The sequence below is a fragment of the Desmodus rotundus genome, chromosome 12 (assembly GCF_022682495.2).
Source record: "Desmodus rotundus isolate HL8 chromosome 12, HLdesRot8A.1, whole genome shotgun sequence".
Classification (NCBI taxonomy): Eukaryota; Metazoa; Chordata; class Mammalia; order Chiroptera; family Phyllostomidae; genus Desmodus; species Desmodus rotundus.
Window position 1 is genome coordinate 78375328 of NC_071398.1, and position 19377 is coordinate 78394704.

The 19377-nt window shown below is 51.6% G+C and overlaps 1 protein-coding gene across 4 annotated transcripts in view; it reads left to right on the forward strand.

Annotated features, from left to right (window-relative positions):
• SMG5 (SMG5 nonsense mediated mRNA decay factor) overlaps positions 1–19377 on the forward strand; it is a 33110-nt gene that overhangs the window by 12223 nt on the left and 1510 nt on the right. For all 4 annotated transcript variants that reach the window (XM_024574228.3, XM_071220018.1, XM_024574219.3 and 1 more), the window contains 18 exons: positions 185–341; positions 2286–2375; positions 3336–3425; positions 4098–4176; positions 6328–6453; positions 6560–6628; positions 7090–7298; positions 7936–8073; positions 8229–8816; positions 10154–10329; positions 11420–11495; positions 12150–12325; positions 13264–13422; positions 16778–16837; positions 17269–17428; positions 17823–17913; positions 18749–18823; positions 19231–19369. In XM_024574228.3, coding sequence (XP_024429996.2) covers positions 185–341; positions 2286–2375; positions 3336–3425; positions 4098–4176; positions 6328–6453; positions 6560–6628; positions 7090–7298; positions 7936–8073; positions 8229–8816; positions 10154–10329; positions 11420–11495; positions 12150–12325; positions 13264–13422; positions 16778–16837; positions 17269–17428; positions 17823–17913; positions 18749–18823; positions 19231–19369 — 2658 coding nt within the window. The remainder of the gene's footprint in view (positions 1–184; positions 342–2285; positions 2376–3335; positions 3426–4097; positions 4177–6327; positions 6454–6559; positions 6629–7089; positions 7299–7935; positions 8074–8228; positions 8817–10153; positions 10330–11419; positions 11496–12149; positions 12326–13263; positions 13423–16777; positions 16838–17268; positions 17429–17822; positions 17914–18748; positions 18824–19230; positions 19370–19377) is intronic.

Below are 19377 nucleotides of genomic sequence, written 5' to 3' on the forward strand. Positions count from 1 at the left end.
GGAGACCTAGGACAAAGTAGATTTAAAGATGTGGGGATAGTTCATAATTAAGAGGAGTTGTGGATTAAATTCCAGAGCCAAGAAGAGAAGTTTATTTCCTCAGTGAGATGAAAAAGGTTAGGGAGGGAGAAGCAGTACTCTGAGCTTGTTGCTTAGGCAGTCACTTCCCTTTCCAAATCCCTAGCATATCCACAGCCGGAGCACCTTGGAGTGTGCCTACAGGACACACCTGGTCGCTGGTATTGGCTTCTACCAGCATCTCCTTCTCTACATCCAGTCCCACTACCAGCTTGAACTGCAGTGCTGCATCGACTGGACCCATGTCACCGACCCCCTCATAGGTTAGTGAAATCTGAAAGGTGAGCTTAAGGGGCATGTTCATATGCCTCCACCTCTGGTCTTCTTGTAGCTTGTGACCCGGCCAGGCAGAGAGGGTTCTGGCAAGACCTACAATTGGTGCATGAAGTTTGGATTTATCCAAACAAGTATATGGATTAGGGTGAAGATCTTAAGAAAAAAGAGAGCCTTCTGGTGGTCTGAGATTATAGACTGATGTGGAGTCAGGAGGAGGGATGGAATGATCGGGAGTAAGTCTGGCACTAGAAGATGGTATTAATTGCGTTTGGTTTCTTCTCCCAGTTGAATTTCGTTGTCACTGTTTCTCTTAACTTCAGAGATCATTTCCTAGGGTTTGATGAAAGTATTGAAATTTTTAGAAATGTTGGGAATATTATGGACATTCTTTCAACATAATGCAAATCTCTTTTTCAGCCATCTCAGGTACTGGCAGCTATAGTTTACCTCCCTTTTTTATAGTTGGTAGTTTTCTCTCCAATTCAGCCTCCCTTTAGTGCTCCGCCCCTCTTTCTCCAAAGCCCCTGCCCGACCAGGACATGGACATTGCGTGCCAGAGGTGGAGGTTTTGTTTGTGCTGCCACATGGAAGCATTTTCTGGTCAGAAGCCCAGCACTATATTTTGTGCATTTAAAACCATCATTTAAAAATAAAACAACATTCATTTGAGACAGCATGCATAGGCTTTATACCAGATGGCCAGAGGGTTTGTAGCCTAAAAAAAAAAAGATTAAGAACCTTTACTTGAAAAGGTTGGTTCCCCAAACCATGTTAGTTTTTTCCCATTTATTGATATTTTCTCCATTCAGCCAACTAAGAAATGTCTCTCTAGAAACATTAGGAAGGGCTTTTCAGAATGGGAGCTGCAAACCCAGGAGAGTGGCTGCAAGGTGAAGTAGGAGGAAGAAAGGGTGGTCTGTAGAGCCAGACTTCCCTTTGAATCCCGGCTCTGCCACTCTCCCACGGTTTGACTGTGGTTTGTTTGACTGTGGTTTCTTTAGCTGTACAATGGGATTCAGAGGAGTAACTACCTCGTGGGGCTGCTGTGAAGCTCAGCTAAGTTGATACTGTGAGACACTTAGACCAGTACCTAGCACATAGGAGACTGCCTCCCAACGCGCTCAGGCTCTCTGAGCTGGAGTTACAAGGAGGTGGAAGCCCAGCCACCGCCATCCTCAGGCAAAGGCAAACTCACCTTGTCTCCTTCGTGCTCAGACTGTCCAATCTGCTGCCTCCTCCTCTGTGGTCCTATTCTCCTAGGCAGGAGCCAGGACCATTTACCTTGGCCTCATTCACATTCCATTCTTTTTTAAAAAAGATTTTATTTATTTATTTTCAGAGAGAGGGGAAGAGAGGGAGATAGAGAAGGAGAGAAACATCAATGTGTGGTTGTCTCTCAAGTGCCCCCTACTGGGGACCTGTTCCGCAACTCAGGCATGTGCCCTGACTAGGAATGGAACCGGCGACCTTTGGGTTCGCAGGCCAGCGCTCAGTCCACTGACCCACACCACCCAGGGCCCACATTCCATTCTTCCTGGGCAAGTTTCTGTTCTTTACCCAAACCTTTTACCTTTATCTTCTACCCAAGGCACCCACAACTGTCCTCATACTTGAGCCTCACCCCTTCCTTTCTAGAAGCCTTCCTAGGCTTTCTAGAAGGTCTAGGTGACCTTTCACATGAAATTCCTCCAGGGGGCTATCCTAGGTTGAGGACCCTAGTCCTTCTCTTCCAGTTCTTGTCCGATGAATAAATCCTACCTGCAAACCTGTGTGTCTCTGCCTATGTCCTGTATGAGTGTCCTCTGTACCTTAAGATAGTGTTCCAAGACGAGCCCTGGATTCTTGAATTCTTTTCTCCTCTTGGGAAAGTATTTCCTCGTAGGTAGGGGAAGAGGAATGGGCTCATAAATCTCTTTCTCTTTCTCTCTCAGGATGCAAGAAGCCAGTGTCTGCCTCAGGGAAGGAGATGGATTGGGCACAGATGGCATGCCATCGATGTCTAGTGTACCTGGGGGATTTGTGTAAGAATACGAACCTTTCATTTTCTCTGTTTTAGGCTACAGGACAGGCTCAAGCTGCTTCAGTTGTTGGTACCACCCGTTATGTGGTTTGAGAGCAGGAGGATTATTTTGGCCTCTGATAACATTTTCCTTTTCGTCTGCTTACAATGTTCGCTTCTTTTCACTGCTCTTCTTTAAGTCAGAGAAAATCAGCGAATATGGGAAGAAGAAAAACGTCTTTGAGCTTTGAGAAAGTCAGGGTGATAACTCAGTTTCAGAAGTGCATTAGGAAGATTTTAATTTCTCTTTTGGGTTTTTTTCCTCTCCATGGACTCCTAGAGGAATTGAAGTCAGGCCTCAGGGAGGACTTACCTGACTGACAGAGGTTTCTCAGAATGGAAAAGTACTCCCTCTCTGATCCCTGGGTCTCCAGTCCTAATAGACAGAGGGTCCTCATTATGCTGCTGGTGTGTGGCTGTTGGGTGCATTATCTTTTATCGACCTGAGGCTCCTTCTCTTCCTGCCCCGAGCCCACGCCTTGAACCCTCAGAGGCAGGTTGCACAGAGAGAATCAGCCATTTCTCATTAGACTGACGAGTGTCGTTAGTAATGTCTTCTCTAGAATTGAGCAGTTGCATTCTAGAACCAAGTATCAGAGGTGTTTCCAAGTAATTGTATATGCTGCTGCTTCTCTTCATTGGGAAGAAATTATGAAAAGAGCTTGTTTACTTTACCAACACTAGATATGCTTTACATAGAATAGAACTTACATAGAACTTACCAGCAAGGAGGAGAGAGTTGAACAATTTGCTCATAGTCATGCATGTTTAAGCCTGTTGGAGGCCCACACAGCCGGCCTCCTAATTTCGGTGTCTTCCTCCCAGCACCTTACTGCAGCTTCTCAGAGTGGGCTCCCAGATGAGGGGTGGGTTTTCTGAAACACAGAACCATTGCATTTCTCTCCTCCTCTTTCTCCTGCAGCACGATATCAGAATGAATTAGCTGGTGTAGACACTGAGCTGCTAGCCGAGAGATTTTACTACCAAGCCCTGTCAGTAGCTCCCCAGATTGGTAAGTGGACCCTTGCTTGGGCCTCCCAGCCCAGCATCATTTCCCAAGAAGAGGACAATGTTGAGATGGCAGGCAGGCCGTACTCACTTTTCCCTGGGTCTTCCCCTCACTCAGTTCTCTTGTACTTCACCTTGGTTATGAATTCTCCTCCTCGTAATGCGCACTAATAAGACGGTAGAAGGGGAAGAGAAATGGGAAAGTCTTGAACTAAGAAGGAGGGAGGCAGAAGAAAAGGAGAGAAGATGGCTCCCCCGTCCCTGAGATCTGTGTAGAAAGAGGAGACTGTACTTCACCTGCCCCCCCCAGGGCACACAGTGAGAGAAGGGATTAGGTTCCATTACAGGGAGAGAGAGGGATTAGCAGAAGGAGATCTCCGAGGTGAGAAACTGAGCTGGGTTAGAGGAGAGGGCCCCATGGAGTTCTGTCAGTTGTGGAAGAGTCCCAGCTGCTTCTGAAGGAATGGCACCCATCAGTGATGAAATCCTTGGCAGGCCAGGCAGGAATAGACTGAGTCTATAATCAGTAATCCCCAGAGGAATAAAATTAAGCCTAGACACCTACAGACCCAACTCTTCTCCCCACGAGTTCTCTCTAATGCTTAGCTTTGGTTGGGCCTGGCAGCTTTGGGTGAGTATTGTGGCTACAGACTGTGTGACTTCTCTCTCTCCCCAGGAATGCCCTTCAACCAGCTGGGCACGCTTGCAGGCAGCAGGTACTATAACATGGAAGCCATGTATTGCTACCTGCGCTGGTGAGTATTTGCCGCTTCTTCCCAGCCCTGTTTTCCTGTCCGTGCCAATTCCTGCTTTGTTTTCTCTCTTCTCACCCTCCCTTCTCTAGCTCCTGGCTGAAATGCATAGGGGAATGCTGAGATTGAGGGCTCCCTCCTCTCGGGGCACCCTGACACAGTTCTGCTGCTTTTCACACACCCACCTGGATTCGTAGGCACTTGGGCAGCTAATATAACTGTTGGTTATCGTATGCAAAATACAGGATTGTTGTCTTAAAGGAGGAAATAAATTCGACAAAGTCGATAAAATGTTACCAAAGTAGCCTCTGACAAGGACCTCAGAATTGTAGAGCTTCAATGTTTGGAGGTGACAGGGATAATAGTGTGGGGGACCAGCTTCCTTGGATCTGGCAATCAGCTCTTATGATAAGAAACATTTTTAAAAATAATTTTTTAGTGTTCAGTTACAGTTGATGTACAGTGTTTTAGTGTCAGGTAAACATTTTTATGGGGCACCCAAAGTAGATTACGCTACTGAGTCACCATCACCAAGCACACGTGAGACTGGTAGGTAACCAGAATGCCATCGACTACATTCTGGTGAGAAGTAAACTGCCAGGAAGCTAGGAAACTCACTGTTGCCACCCAGTCAGGGCTGGAGTCTACTTGTGGACCCAGTTATTCTAGAAGAGGTTATATAGTGAACTGGGCTTCAAAGTAAGGGAATAAGGTGGTTTTCATAGCTTAGGTAGTTAAATACTAAAATGGAAAGAAAAATACTTAATTCTGCCTTACAACTCCATGTGTACGATCCTGGGTTCACTTGGTCAAGGAAACCTATTCCCTGTACCAACAAAGTATATGCTCTTGCAGTGCCCCACCTCCTTTTCAGTACAGACCGGCCTCCTCTGCCACCGTATTTATCCCTAAATAGGATTGTCTTGATCCTCATCACACTCACGATCATGATTTAGGGTGAGTCACTTCCAAAGAGAGTCAAGCACACCCAGGTGTGGAAGGTGTCCACACAGGCCCTACCCTGCTCTGCTGACACAATTATATCTCATGGTCTGGGGCTTTGGCAAGTTGGGCAAGTCTCCTGGTGTCACTGTGTAGGGTTCCTCGTTGGCATTCAGCTGACCTGGAGGCCTCACACATCTGAAGGGCTGGCCCAGCGGGACCCCTCTCCCCTTCCTCGTGGTCTCAGTCTCTCCATGTGGTTTCTTTCTCAGAGTGGATGGACTTCTTCTGTCGTGGTTCCAGGCTTCAACAGTAAATAATGACCCAAGGGTCTTGGAAGAAGAATCTACCAGTCTCTTAAGGCCTGGCCCTGGAGACTGACAGAGTTACTTCCACAGTATTCTATTAGAGCAGCGTTGTAGCCCTTTCCTTCCCCCGCAAACCCTCACCCCACGGCCCCGCCGAGGTTTAAGGAGCTGAGGAGACATAAAACCCACTTCTCAATAGAAGTAGTATCAAATTTAATTCACCACAAACATATATTTCTTACTTACTAGACCTCGTTTTTTATAATTAAAAGGTTTTTTACAAAATATTTAAAAGTATAGCACACCATTAAGGTCATAGACTGCAGTGAGACAGACGTGGGTTGGGGACTCAGCTCCACCGTGTATTTAGCTGTATGACCTTGGCAACAGCCCTTGTTCTCTCAGGCCTCATTTCCTCACCTGGATATGTGGACAGATTTAGGGTACGATGCCTGGCAGTAGTGTGATGGTGCTCAGGATATATATGCATTTGAATGAGCTTTATGAGGCTCACCGAAATGGCGCATGTAAATATCCTGCACATAGTAAATGCTTGTTAAATGCTGCCTGTTAAGTGCTCAGTGCTTTAGAAAAGATGAAGGATAATGTATTTCAGGGATGGTAACTAAGTTACGTTTGTGACATAGAGTAGGATTAATTGTCTCTCTTCTAGATACAGAGGAGATGTAGGTACCATCTTTACTCTGGTTAGTCTGAAGCCATTGTGTGTACGTGTGTGTGTGTGATCAGGAGAAACAGCTTTCACCCTTAGTGTATATGGAAGGAGTGGCTGGGGCAGCCCGCATTTACCAGAAGCATTGTTCCATAAAGCCCTGGCTGAGATCCCCCCTCTCCTCACCGTGTCCCTGCCAAGACTCAGTAGCTTGCTCTGTGTCTCCTTCAGCATCCAGTCGGAAGTGTCCTTTGAGGGGGCCTATGGGAACCTCAAGAGGCTGTATGACAAGGCGGCTAAAATGTATCACCAGCTGAAGAAGTGTGAGACTCGGAAACTATCTCCCAGCAAGAAACGGTGAGTGAGGCCTGTGGGAGGGAGAGGCTCTTTCTGCATCTGCTGCAGTAGAACCATAGGGACTGCGGAGCCACTCACCCTTTACGCTGGGCTCCTCTCATTTCAGATGTAAAGACATTAAGAGGTTGCTGGTAAACTTCATGTATCTGCAAAGCCTCCTGCAGCCCCAAAGCAGGTGAGTTGAAGAGAGCCTAAGCAGAAACTGTGTCCTGTGAGCCCATCCGTGAGAGCTCCTTTACGGAGGATGCTTGGAGAAGAGGGGATAGGCTGCCGAATTCTGCTCAGATGGAAATTTTCTAGCTAGTTAGCCTTTTCTTGGCATCCCTAACTGTTTTGACCAAGGGTTCTGTGCCCATTCTTCTCCTGGGCAGCTCTTCCTCTAGCACAAAATGGGCTCTTAACTAGATGTTGAAGGAACACCCGAATGGAAAGCCCACTCATACCCCTTCCTCTTAGTGCCTGCCCTTCCTGTATTTTGTCTTTTTAGAGACCAGCCCAGCACCAAGTCCCCCTGCTGTGCTCTCTGAAGTCTTCCCTGCAGGACCCCTTAGTCTTTTTCTGAATCTTCTGTTCCCAGTTCTTTTTGCCTCCCTAGCCTCCATCACTAACCTCCCCTGTTACTCCTGCCTTCCATAGCTCTGTGGACTCGGAGCTGACATCACTTTGCCAATCCGTCTTGGAGGACTTCAACCTCTGTCTCTTCTACCTTCCCTCCTCACCCAACCTCAGCCTGGCCAGTGAGGATGAGGAGGAGTATGAGAGTGGATATGCTTTCCTCCCGGATCTTCTCATCTTTCAAATGATCGTCATCTGCCTTATGGGTGTGCACAGCTTGAAGAGAGCAGGTAACTCTTCCTGGGTTCCTCTTTTCTCCCCCACTGGCTACCCTTTTCTGCAGCTTCTTATTCATAAACTTCCTTCCACAAGCAGCTCCTTAGCTACTGTGTCATTGCTTGGCTGTGGGAAAGTATGGAACAGGGTGCCTTGCCCTAAATGGGCTGCTGAAAAACGAACAAGGCAATGAAGAAAGCATATTCCCTTTCTCCTCGCTCCCTCCTACAAACACACATACCCTTGGCCAGGACCCAGGCAGACACACGGTCAGTTCTGTAAACTTCCCTGGCAGAGATGTGTATAGAGCAAGGTTGGAAGGAAAGAAGGGAGTGGCAGGACTGGATGTGAAGGTGCCCGGGGTTTGAGAAGGCTGTGTGAAGGCATCAAAGCCGGGAGGATGAGTTAGGACGAGAGGGTACGCTTACATGAGGAAGCACTGCGTGAGCCGGCACACTCTGGATTACAGAATAACAGCGCAGGGACCTGGGGAATTTTTTTTTACTTTAGAAGAAACTTTGAGAGGAAGGAAGTTCGATCCTTGGAAGGGTTGAAAATAGGAGAGATGGGATTGGAATTACTGGTGCCTCCTCCTCCTCAGGGTCCTGGGCCCCAGACCCCTAATACCTACCTGGCTTTTCCTGGCTTTAGGATCCAAGCAGTACAGTGCGGCCATTGCCTTCACCCTGGCCCTGTTCTCCCACCTCGTCAATCATGTCAACATAAGGCTGCAGGCTGAGCTGGAAGAGGGGGAGAATCCCGTCCCGGCATTCCAGAGCGATGGCACAGGTGCAAGAATGGGGGAGGATGTGGCTGGAAATGTGAGCATGCAGATCAAGGAAGGGGGAGCGCGGGCGTGACAGGGTGGCAGTGTCTAAGGGTACCTTCCTGCTTCTAGCCTCCAATTTCTCCCTAGGCCCCACCTGACCATCCTCTTTCCACAGATGAACCAGAGTCCAAGGAACCCTTGGAGAAGGAGGAGCTTCCTCCTACAGAACCTCAAGTAGGCGAGGTCCGAAAGAGCCGGAAGTTCTCCCGCCTCTCCTGCCTCCGCCGCCGCCGTCGCCACCTGCCTAAAGTTGGTGATGACAGTGACCTGAGTGAAGGTTTTGAATCTGACTCAAGCCACGACTCAGCCCGGGCTAGTGAGGGCTCGGACAGTGGTTCTGACAAGAGCCTTGAAGGTGGGGGAACAGCCTTTGATGCTGAGACAGACTCAGAAATGAACAGCCAAGAGTCCCGATCAGACCTGGAAGATATGGAGGATGAGGAGGGGACACGGTCTCCAGCCCTGGAACCTCCTCGGACCAGGTCAGAGGCTCCTGAGTCCCTCAATGGCCCTCTGGGCCCCAGTGAGGCTAGCCTTGCAAGCAATCTACAAGCCATGTCCACCCAGATGTTCCAGACCAAGCGCTGCTTCCGACTGGCCCCCACCTTCAGCAACCTGCTCCTCCACCCCACCACTGAACCTCACGCCTTGGCCAGCCACAGGCCCTGTGTCAATGGAGATGTGGATAAGCCCTCAGAGCCAGGTATTTGAGCCTCTGTTGATCATCCTGCTCTGGTCCCCACCTCCATGCCATCAGCACTTACCCGAGAGAGGCCACCTCACTATGTGAGCACCTCTCACCCTGGCCCTCGCTGCCTGACCTTTGGCCCTCTGCATGGCCAGTAGTTTTTTTCCTGACAACCCTCCTTCTGCTCACTTTCTCATTCCCAACTCCCAGCCTACTTAATGGTTTTATTTCTCTCTGCCTTCACCCTGTCTTGTGGATTTGGGGCTTTCCTCTCCATGTGACAAGTGCATCTACAGTTTTTTCCCCTGGCACCATCCCAGGTCTCACCACGTCTCCTGGAAGTTAGGAAAACCAGCACCACCAGGGCAGGTGGATTAGAGCGAGATTATCTCCTGAGAGTCTTCCCTGCAGAGGGGCCGCCCAGTCAGCATCAGCAGTGAGCACTGCTTGAGTCTACTTTCTGCCAAGCACTAGGCTGGACTTTTTTGGGGCGTTGTCTTCCTTAACTTCCACAGCAATCTGATGGTGGAGTAGTTACCATCCCTGATCTTAATGCTGTCCTTTCCCTCTAAGCTGCTGTGCATGGTGCTCCCTTGGTCTGGAGTATATTTTTCATCTCTTGTCCCTGTCGCTTGACTAATTCTTACTGGCTGTGTAGATTTTAGCTTAAAAGTCATGTGGTCTGGGACTGCCAAGGTTAGGTTAGATTTTCTTCCTCTGGGCTCCTACAGCCTCTGCACTTCCTCAGCTTCCAGCCCTGTCCCACTCAAGTGAAATGGTCTGTTGACTTGTCTGTCTGTCCGACTAGCCTGTGAGCCTCTTGAGGGCAGGATGGTCCATGTGTTATCCTCAGTGTCTAACACAGTACCTGGCATACGGGTGGGCTTAGGACATACTGGCTGAATAAGAGAAATGTGGAGGCTGGTGCTCAGGGGGAACAACCTGCTCAGTGTTCTGACCTGCAACGTTGAAGAGCTAGGAGCTGGAAGTAGTTTTTTTAATTCTGTGCCCTTTTCTCCCTCCCTACAGATCCCTTATCTCTGCCCTGCCTTCTAGCGCAGAGTAGCACTTCATAAATACCAGTTGAGTGTGACTGTAGACCAGCCTCACAAATTAACTTGAATGAAAAAGAATCATATTTTAAAGTGTACCAGGCTCTTGGTTTAAAAGCACCCAGTTAAAAGTTAGTAGGCCTGGGAAAATTAGGCAGAGGTCTGTAAGTAAATTCCCTATCTTTCATACCAAAATTCTTCAGAAGGATCCAGAGAGGGTGGGGCATGCCACCCCCACAGAGCTGAAACCTGTTGCTGAATGCCTGTTAGTTCATCCCAGTTCTCTTCACCCACCCCCAGCCTCTGAGGAGGGTTCTGAGTCAGAGGGCAGTGAGTCCAGTGGGCGCTCCTGTCGGAATGAGCGCAGCATCCAGGAGAAGCTGCAAGTCCTGATGGCTGAAGGCCTGCTTCCCGCCGTGAAGGTCTTCCTGGACTGGCTGCGGACCAACCCCGACCTCATCGTCGTGTGCGCGCAGGTCTGTTGCTCCACCGCCCTAGTCAGGTCTCAAAGCTGGGGGCGGGCGTTGGCCAGGATGGGACCTAGGATTCCCATTGACGGTCTGATGAAGATAAGAATTGTTGCCAAGTGCCAACTCTGTGCCAGGCTCTTACACTTTCTACAGGAAGATTAGGCCTGACCTTTGTCCTGGAAGAGGCTGTGTCCTGGAATACAAATTGTGTGGATGGGAAAGTGAGAGAGTGTCGGGTGTGGTGCCTGCATTAAGATTAGTGTTGATGAGAGTGTATGTGCAGAGTCTCTGCTGAAAGGAGAGCATACTAAGTGGTGACAGGAGGAGATGGGATCTAGGGAATGATGGGATTTTCAGACAAGGGCTGTGAAGGTGCTCTGGGCAAGGGGAACAGCCTAGGGAATAGCTTAGTCCTGCAGTCACAGCTAATGGTGTCGGAGACTGACAGCCCAGGAAGCTGGCTGGGGTGATGGCTCCCTTCTCAGGTTCCGAGTCTCAGTCTTGAGCCTCTGGTGCCCTGAGGCTTTTTTTTTCAGTGATGCTGTACCATGTATAGCACACCTACCCTGTGTGGAGGTCCCTTCCTGCAGGTTGCCCTAGACGAGAGAGTGGTCAGGGCCAGGCACCCCCTTGGGTGTGTGCTTACGTCTGATGACAGCTTAGTTACTCGGTCACTGTTAGTCATTGAGGGAGGTGTGGTAAGATGGACATATGGTGTCACATCCCTGAGAAATGTTCCCTTGCGGGCATGGTGAGAGTTTGTGCAAGATGGAGGGAAGCCACCTCCAGTGTTCTGGTTTTTCCCACCACTAATATCCAGAATGCCCTTCCTGTGGTCTCGTGCCTTCTCTTTTTGTGAAGCCTTCAGTTGATGGTGAAGTTCATCAAAGTTCCATGGCCCCTTTCCTTCCCCGTGGGGCCAGCTCCCTATTTCCAAGTCCTCCACAAGACCCCCTTGACCTCTGTTCATTTTCTATCAAATCCCTCCGGGCTTGTGACTGCAGCCCTCAGGCCTCCCAAGTGTAGTGCATTTCTTGCTCATTGCTGTCCCCCTACACTGCCCTGGCTGAGGGCCGCCTCTGCCCTCTCTCCCCAGAGCTCTCAGAGTCTGTGGAACCGCTTATCTGTGTTGCTGAATCTGTTGCCAGCTGCTGGCGAACTCCAGGAGTCTGGTGAGTGAGTCCCTGGCATTACTCTCCTTTCCCCTCTCCCTCATTGGTCCCATGAAGCCCATCCCCCCTTCCTGGTAACCTGGCCCTTTGGGTAAGGAGGTTAATGGGATTCACCGCCAAGCCTGCCTCACACACAGCAGTCATTGTGGCCTTGGCCTCTCTGGTTTCTCACCCCAGCACTGCCCCACTGGGTGAGCGCCTGGTCTGCCAGGGAGTGTGCTCCCTGGGGATAGCAGTGGAGTGGGCAAGGGCAGAGTGAGGGGAGCCTGGAAGCCACCCCCCAGTCGCTGGGGTCACACTGGTGCGTTGGTCATTGAGAATCGATCTTGACCTCTGGTACTCATCTGCCTGGCTTACTCCCTCCTGCCACCTTCCAACTGGAAATCTCTACCTTCTCCTACCTCTGGGCTCGCCCAAAGGCTGTTCATTCCTTCCTCCAGAGCCCTCCTCTCACTCACCCTCATGTAATTGCCCTGTGGTCAGGGAGCCTTAGTCTGATCTGTCCCGTTGTCCGCACCTGCTCTGCCGCACAGCCCCATGCATATCCCTTTCTTCCCTTCATCTCCACCGATTCTGTCGCAGGGGAATGTCCCATTAGCTTGAGAATTCTCAAAGGGCAGGGCAGGTGGTCTCACGGGTCTTCTTTCTCCCCAGGCTTGGCCTTGTCTGCCGAGGTCCATGATCTTCTTGAAAGTTGTGAACTGCCTGACCTCCCCTCTACCCTGCTGCTCCCAGAGGACATGGCCCTTCGCAGCCTGCCTCCCCTCCGGGCTGCTCACAGACGTTTTAACTTTGACACGGACCGGCCCCTGCTCAGCACCTTAGAGGAGGTGAGGACATCATTTCTTAGGCCACAAGCTCTGCTGTTAGTCAGACACAGCAGCAAAGTAGGGACTGAGAGTCGGAGGGGGCAGGGGGCAGGCTGTGGTCTCTTCTTAGTCATTGAACCGCTGGAGCCTTCTTTCCTTGGCAGGGTGTCCTGCTGTGGGTGGTGTCTCCTGCTGTAGAACGCGCCTTCCTCCCTGCATCCACCTTTTGTAGAGGGCAGAGCAGATGGATTGTTAGGGCTTCGAAATCTTTTATCGGGCTTTCTTTACTGTGGGCCCAGGCTCATCTGAGCTGATAATCAAACAGTTAGGGAGAGTTAGAGCTGGAAGGGCATGTGCTGCCTTAGTCCAGTGACCTTCACCGTCGTGTGACTACATGGGCCATCTAGGGGCAGCAGAGGGAAGCTAAGTCGAGGGCTCTCCCAGGCTTCCTCCCCCACCACCCCCCCAACACACACCTTTTGTTTGCTCCCTGTCTGGCCAGAGTAGCTTGGTTTTAGTCTTTAATATTTCTGGGTTCTAGATAAGATTTCTGTTTGATGGGGAAGAAGGGTTCTGTTGACAAAAAATATAAGTTGGAAATGTTGGTCTAGTCCAGTCCCTCATTGTACACCTGAGGTGCTGAGACTCGGAGGAGAGAGATGCAGTAGAAGCCAGGTCTCCTCAGTCCCAGCCCCAGTGCCCCTGGCTTGCTTGTCTCAGCCCCAGTCCTGGTTCTCTGGTCCTGTGAGTCTCCTTGCCCTTCTTACTCCTTTCCTGGCAGCTAGAGCCTTTGGGCCTTGGTGCTCGTCTCTCTCCCTGCAGACTACAGGTCTCTCCAAGGAGCACTGTGGCTGAGGGGCCTGGTATGACAGGGAGGCAGGAGGGTGGGAGCCCTGGTGGGCAGGAGCGCTGGCGGGCAGTCCTGCTCATCTGGGCTGGGCTCCTGTGTCTCTTCACAGTCTGTCGTGCGAATCTGCTGCATCCGCAGCTTTGGCCACTTTGTCGCCCGCCTGCAAGGCAGCATCCTGCAGTTCAGCCCGGAGGTCGGCATCTTTGTTAGTACTGCCCAGTCGGAGCAGGAGAGCCTGCTGCAGCAGGCCCAGGCCCAGTTCCGCATGGTGAGTCGGTCCCCTCCCCAGGTCCACTCTGCTCCCATTGGGCTCATTGAGGAACCAGGGTAAGAGGCTCAAACTGGTGGCCCGTGACTGAAGAACATGGTGAGGGGGTTTGGGGAAACCAAGCTTAGGGAAACAGGAGGAAAGGACGAGAACTAAGGAATGAGTTGATGGACAGGAATGAGAGTGGCTTTGAGCAAAGGCAGCATGGCACTGCACCAGTTGCCAGGCTGCCTGAAGGTTGAGGGCCATCTCTGTCACCTCCTTGTCTGTTAATTGAGCGAGTCACTTACCCTTGCTAAACCTGTTGCCTTATCAGTTATGTGGGAATAAAAGAATTAACTTTTAGGGGTTGCGTAATGATAGAATGATAGTACCTGTGAGGCACCTTGCGTATTATCACAGCAAATGCTCCCTTCCCTTCCCTTTCAGAGGGATGAGGACTGAGTAATGGAAGGGAGTAGAGGGACCTTGGTATCAGACACTGTGCAGGAACCCTCCCATCCCAGACTTGACACCATCCCACAGAGGCCCCGAACAGGAGGAAATGGCCTGTGCTACCCTCTTTTCCATTCAGTAATTCATTCCATAAATGTTTATGAGAGTCTACTCTGTGTCAGCATTCTAGGCACTGGGCTTACAGCCCCGAACAAGGCAGATCTTTCTCCCATGCCGGCTGACACTGTGAACAAGAGTGTAGGTCCCGCAGGGGGCCTGCACAGCTCTGGGGCGTGCCGTCCTCCTCGAGTTGAGTGGCACCAGCACATTTGGGGGTTGGGGGAGTGTCTGGCACAAGAGGCGTGGCCCACGTGGCTCACCATGCCTCCGTTCTTCTTCATCCTAAGCTAGTCCCCTCCCCCGTGTTCTTCCTTCTTTAGCCCCAGGCTTCCCCATCTCTCCGACTGTCCTCTCCCTGCGGGCAGACAGTCTTCTGTGGACAGTCTGTGGGAAGGGGCACGGGCTCCCCAGACACTCCCTTCCTTGCTGTCTTAAATGCAAAGACATTTTGTTTAAAACAAACCCTTCCTGTTAAGGCTTTTATTACTGTTCCACAGGGGAAAACAAAAGGGACATGGGGAAGTTATACAGCTTCAAAAAATACTAAAGTTTTTGCAGACATTTCTTCCAGCCTGAAATTTTTTCTTTAAGGCTTTTATTTATTTATTTTTAGGCAGAGGGGGTGGGAGGGAGAAAAAGAGGGAGAAAAACATCAATGTGTGGTTGCCTCCCACGCGCCCCCTACTGGGGACCTGGCCTGCAATGCAGGCATGTGCCTTGACTGGGAATCAAACTGGTAACCCTTTGGTTCGCAGGCAGCGCTCAATCCACTGAGCCACACCAGCCGGGTATAGCCTGAAATTCTTGAAGACTCCTCCTGGGGGCAGGTAGTACCTGTGGGTATGGGCCGCATTGCCTGCTGGGGCTGCCTCCTGCTGTGCCTGAGTCACAGGTTTGCGCCCATGGGGTTTATGCCCTAGCAGCAGCGTGGTCATCATCATATTGCCATGCCATCTCCTGTCATTTATTGAGAGCTCTCTGTGTGCAAAGCCTGGTTTGCATGTGACATCTCAACCCTTACAGCAGTCCTGTGAGGTGGGTGCTGGACCCTCGTTTTATAGATGAGGAAGTGTCAGGGCTCTGAAATTGGACAATCCAGGCTCTTGTCCTTGTTCTAACCTAATGTGGGGCTCAGCTTTTTTACAGGCCATGTGGGTACCAGAAGCCGCTTCTACTTTCTGGGTTCCAGCAGCTGTCTGGTTTAGGGACCCCTCTTTCCTGATGGGACCTTGGGTTTCCCCTGAGGAGCACGTCCTGCAGAGCCTGAGATTCATGCAGTTCTCCTCTCCCTGGGCCCAGGTGGATCCCCACTCACCTGCACTGGTTCTCTGGGGGAGACTGACCCCAGTGCCCACATTCCCTTCCCTGGAACGTGGAGTTTCACAACTTGAACTTTAGCCTAAAAGTAAGATTCCTGGGCTTGATTTCTGCAGTGAGAAGAGGGGTAGTTTGTCCACAGCGCTCCACTCCCTTAGTGGTTGGCCAGCGGGGCCTGTTAGGAAACGGCTCTCACTTAGGCTCCAGTCTTCTTTCCTTCTTCCGCCAGCATTCCTCGAAGGGGACATTCTTGGCGTGTTGGGCAGGACCATTCTGTGATGCAGGACTCTGCGGGGGGATGGAAGTGGGGTGGATCTTTCATGACCTTAGTGTAATTATCAACACTAAGAAAGTAAGGAATGGTACATACCACTAAAGGTACAGTTTATTCAGATTTCACTGTTTTCCACTACTGTCTATTTTCTCTCCAAGGGTCCCACGTTGCATTGGTGGTTCTGTCTTAGTCCCCTGCAGTCTGTCGGTTTCTGTCTGTCTGTCTTTCACAACCATGCCACTTCTGAAGAGTATCAGTCAGTTATTCTGCAGAGTGTCCCTCACTTTGGCTCATCCTAGACTCATGTTTCAAAGCATCACTCTGATGCTGCCACTTCATTCCCCACAGAGCCTTCAGGGGCTCCCCATATCTTTTTAGGGTAAGTCCCCATCCACAGCCTCGTCTTTCAGACCATATTAAGAAATTTGGACTTCATCCAGAAGACAAAGGAAAACCAACAAAGGATTTTTAGTCAGGGCCATGACGGACACCGGGTGGTCTTTAGAAGATGCCTTGGTTATAGGTGGGAGAAATGGATTGGGTTAGAGGCAGAGACAGTAAGGAGGTGGTTACAATAGTCCAGGTGGGAGGTGCTGGCTTAAATGAGGCTCGTGCAGTGGAGATGGAGGGGTGTGGAAGGATGTGAATGAATGATTTTTGGGAGGCACAGTTGACTGGGAAGCCGGTAACTGATGGGGCTGAGAGAGAAGGAAAAGTCAGAGCCAGCTCCACTTTCTGACTCTGGCAGATGGTGGTTCATTTACCGTGTCGGGGAGCGCTAGAGGGAGAGGAGTAAGTACTGAGGAGTAGAGGAGGCCGCCAAGCAGGCAGTTGGATATGTGGGTCAGGGGTGGTCAGGTCTGCAGATTCGGAAGAAGTTGGCAAGTGGACGGCGATAGAAGGCGAGGGGAGTGTGCGGATGGCTTCCCCGGGGAAGGAGAACAGATTGAGAAGAGCAGAGGGGCAGAGCTCAGACCCTGAGGCACAGCCGGTGCTGTGCTGTCTGCTCCCCACTCCTGGGTACTAGAACAGAGAGAGGAATGTGTTTCTCCCGTGTGCCTTTTCACTTAGCAGGATTGATGGAGACCTGACTTTGAATGAGGCCATACCTACTTCAGGCCTCAGAATACTTCCTGGTCTTCTTGATCTCTGCAGAAAGGGATACGGCCCCAACCCGCTCCCCAGGCTCAGCACTGGTTTTCCCCACAGGCACAGGAAGAAGCTCGACGGAACAGGCTGATGAGGGACATGGCGCAGCTACGGCTTCAGGTGGGAGCCGGAGCCCAGGCCCTCCTCCTGCTCTTGGTCTGGCTGTCCCCTAAAGCCCTCTGGCAGACCCTCATCCTCCAGCTTAGCATCCACCCTGCTCACCTGCAGCCCCCACTTTGCCCAGAGTACCTTCCTGGCCTCCCAGGTCACCTCCTGAAGCCCGTTCGTCACAGAGCTTTGATGACTTGCTGCTTCCACTTCTGTCTCTTTCCCTTCTCTTCCTGTCTACTTTAACCTTTGTTTCTGTTTACTTTTCTTCCAAGGCCATGGGTTGAAGGAATCCCCTGTCCCTGGGACATTAAGAGGAATCTCTTAAGAGCCCAAGAGCCCCCTTGAGTACCATTTCCACACGCCCCCCCCAACCCCCACTGCCGCCCCGGCCCAGGCTGTGGGTCCCACACAACTCCACCCACTCTGCCTTCTCTCACCAGCTCGAGGTCTCTCAGCTGGAAGGAAGCCTACAGCAGCCCAAGGCCCAGTCAGCAATGTCACCCTACCTCGTCCCTGACACCCAGGCCCTCTGCCAACACCTCCCCATCATCCGCCAGCTGGCCACCAGTGGCCGCTTCATTGTCATCATCCCAAGGACAGGTGAGCATACCGAGGATGTGGGAGGACAAAGTGTGATTGAAAGACACTCTGGGCTTGGGATTGAGAGAGACTTACTTGGGGTCCAGTTTTTATACGCAGTGGCCTTAGTCAAGTCCTAGCACTTCTGAACCCCAGTCATTCCGTCTGTGAAATGGGCATGATGATCCCTGGTAAACCCTGGCTCACAGGACAGCTGGGAGAGACAGTTGAGAATGTGTAAGTGAAAGCACTTGGTAAACTGCCAGGTGCATGGCTGGCGGAAGGTCATACTTTGAAAAGACTTCAGGGGTCCTGTCGGACCCACGGGGACTCAGACATTCCCTGCAGAGCCCCATGTCACAGCACTCTTGAGTCCTTCTGTTTTGTCCTTCCCCGTCCCCACCTTGCCCACTAGTGATCGATGGCCTGGATTTGTTGAAGAAGGAACACCCAGGGGCCCGGGATGGGATTCGATACCTAGAGGCAGAGTTTAAAAAAGGAAACAGGTGAGTGAGTGGGGGCCTGTCAGACCTGTGCTGAGCCCGTACTTGTCCTCCAGACAGCAAGCGCTTCCGTGTTACTCGTTACCTGTGACACAGTTGCAGGCCCTGCTCGCAGTTTGCTCACTGCTGGGGAGGACACCCAAAGACATAATAAGTCAAGGTCTTAGGTGCTGAAATAGAGGGTGATCGGAGGAGCCAAGAGCCCTGCAAGGGAGCACTTACCTGCTGTCCATTTGCCTATGGGGCAAACAGGAAATCAGCCTCACGGGGAGAGGGGAGCAAATCCCCCCAGCTGCAGGCTGTGGGTACCTTTGCTAGAGTTTCTCCTGCTTTGGGGTTAGGACTAGTGATCAGGTTTGTTAGGGTGGGAGCGCTTTCCGTGGCGCTGCCTGGGGCTTCCCATCTCCCGCTGAAGCCGCAATGAGCAGCCTGAAGCATGTCGGTGCTCAGCCCCACACAGGCCTTTCCTTCTGACCTCCCTGCTAGCAGACACCCCTCATGCCCCACCCCACTTCCACGTCTCCCCTCACCTGCCCAGGAAGCTGCACAAAGCCTACTTGTTTGGACCTTGTCTCCAGAAGCCCTGACTTGAAAAGCATCTGCTGCCCTCCCCTCCCAGCTCCTCCCCTTGGGAGGAACCCAGGAATTGATGTTATCAGGAAGAAAAGCCAGCCGGCCAGGAAACTTCAGAATGACTCCCAGTAGACCTGCGATGGGAGAGATGGGCCCGCCTACTGCTATAGAACCGGGCCTATGAGCCACAATAGTCTGCTTTGTATGCGGTGCCCTCCCTTTGCCCCCCCCCCCCCCCACCTCCACTCTCCTGTGTCCTTTGCAGGTACATTCGCTGCCAGAAAGAGGTAGGGAAGAGCTTTGAGCGACATAAGCTGAAGAGACAGGATGCAGATGCCTGGTAAAGTTTCAGCCCCCACCCCTAGAACCTCAGATAGGCTGCCTGCCTCACTCCTCTGTGCCACCCCCTGAGAGAGCAGGGCAGGGCCAAGGAACACTGAAACAGGTGGCTGGACCAGCCTGGGGCCTCCTGCAAGTCTCACCTTGGAGGAAGAAGCTGCTTCAGCACCCGAGTCCCTGAGGCCTTGAGATACTCAGGCTTGGTGTCCTCCATGTGCCCCTGCCCACTCCCTGTAGCACAGCCTCCAGTGCCAGCGTCCAGGACCCGCTGTCTCGGCTGCCTGCCTTCTTTTGCTCCCTGCTGCCCCCTTCCCCATCCCTAGTTTCCCTGTGCCCTAGAAATGCTGTGTTCAGGCTGTGCTAATGCTGGGCCTTGCTTGGCCTGCCTTCCCTCTCCTCCTTAACCAGGGCTCTCTATAAGATCCTGGACAGCTGCAAACAGCTGACTCTGGCCCAGGGGGCAGGTGAGGAGGACCCAAGTGGCATGGTGACCATCATCACAGGCCTTCCACTGGACAACCCCGGCGTGCTCTCGGGCCCTATGCAGGTGGGTTA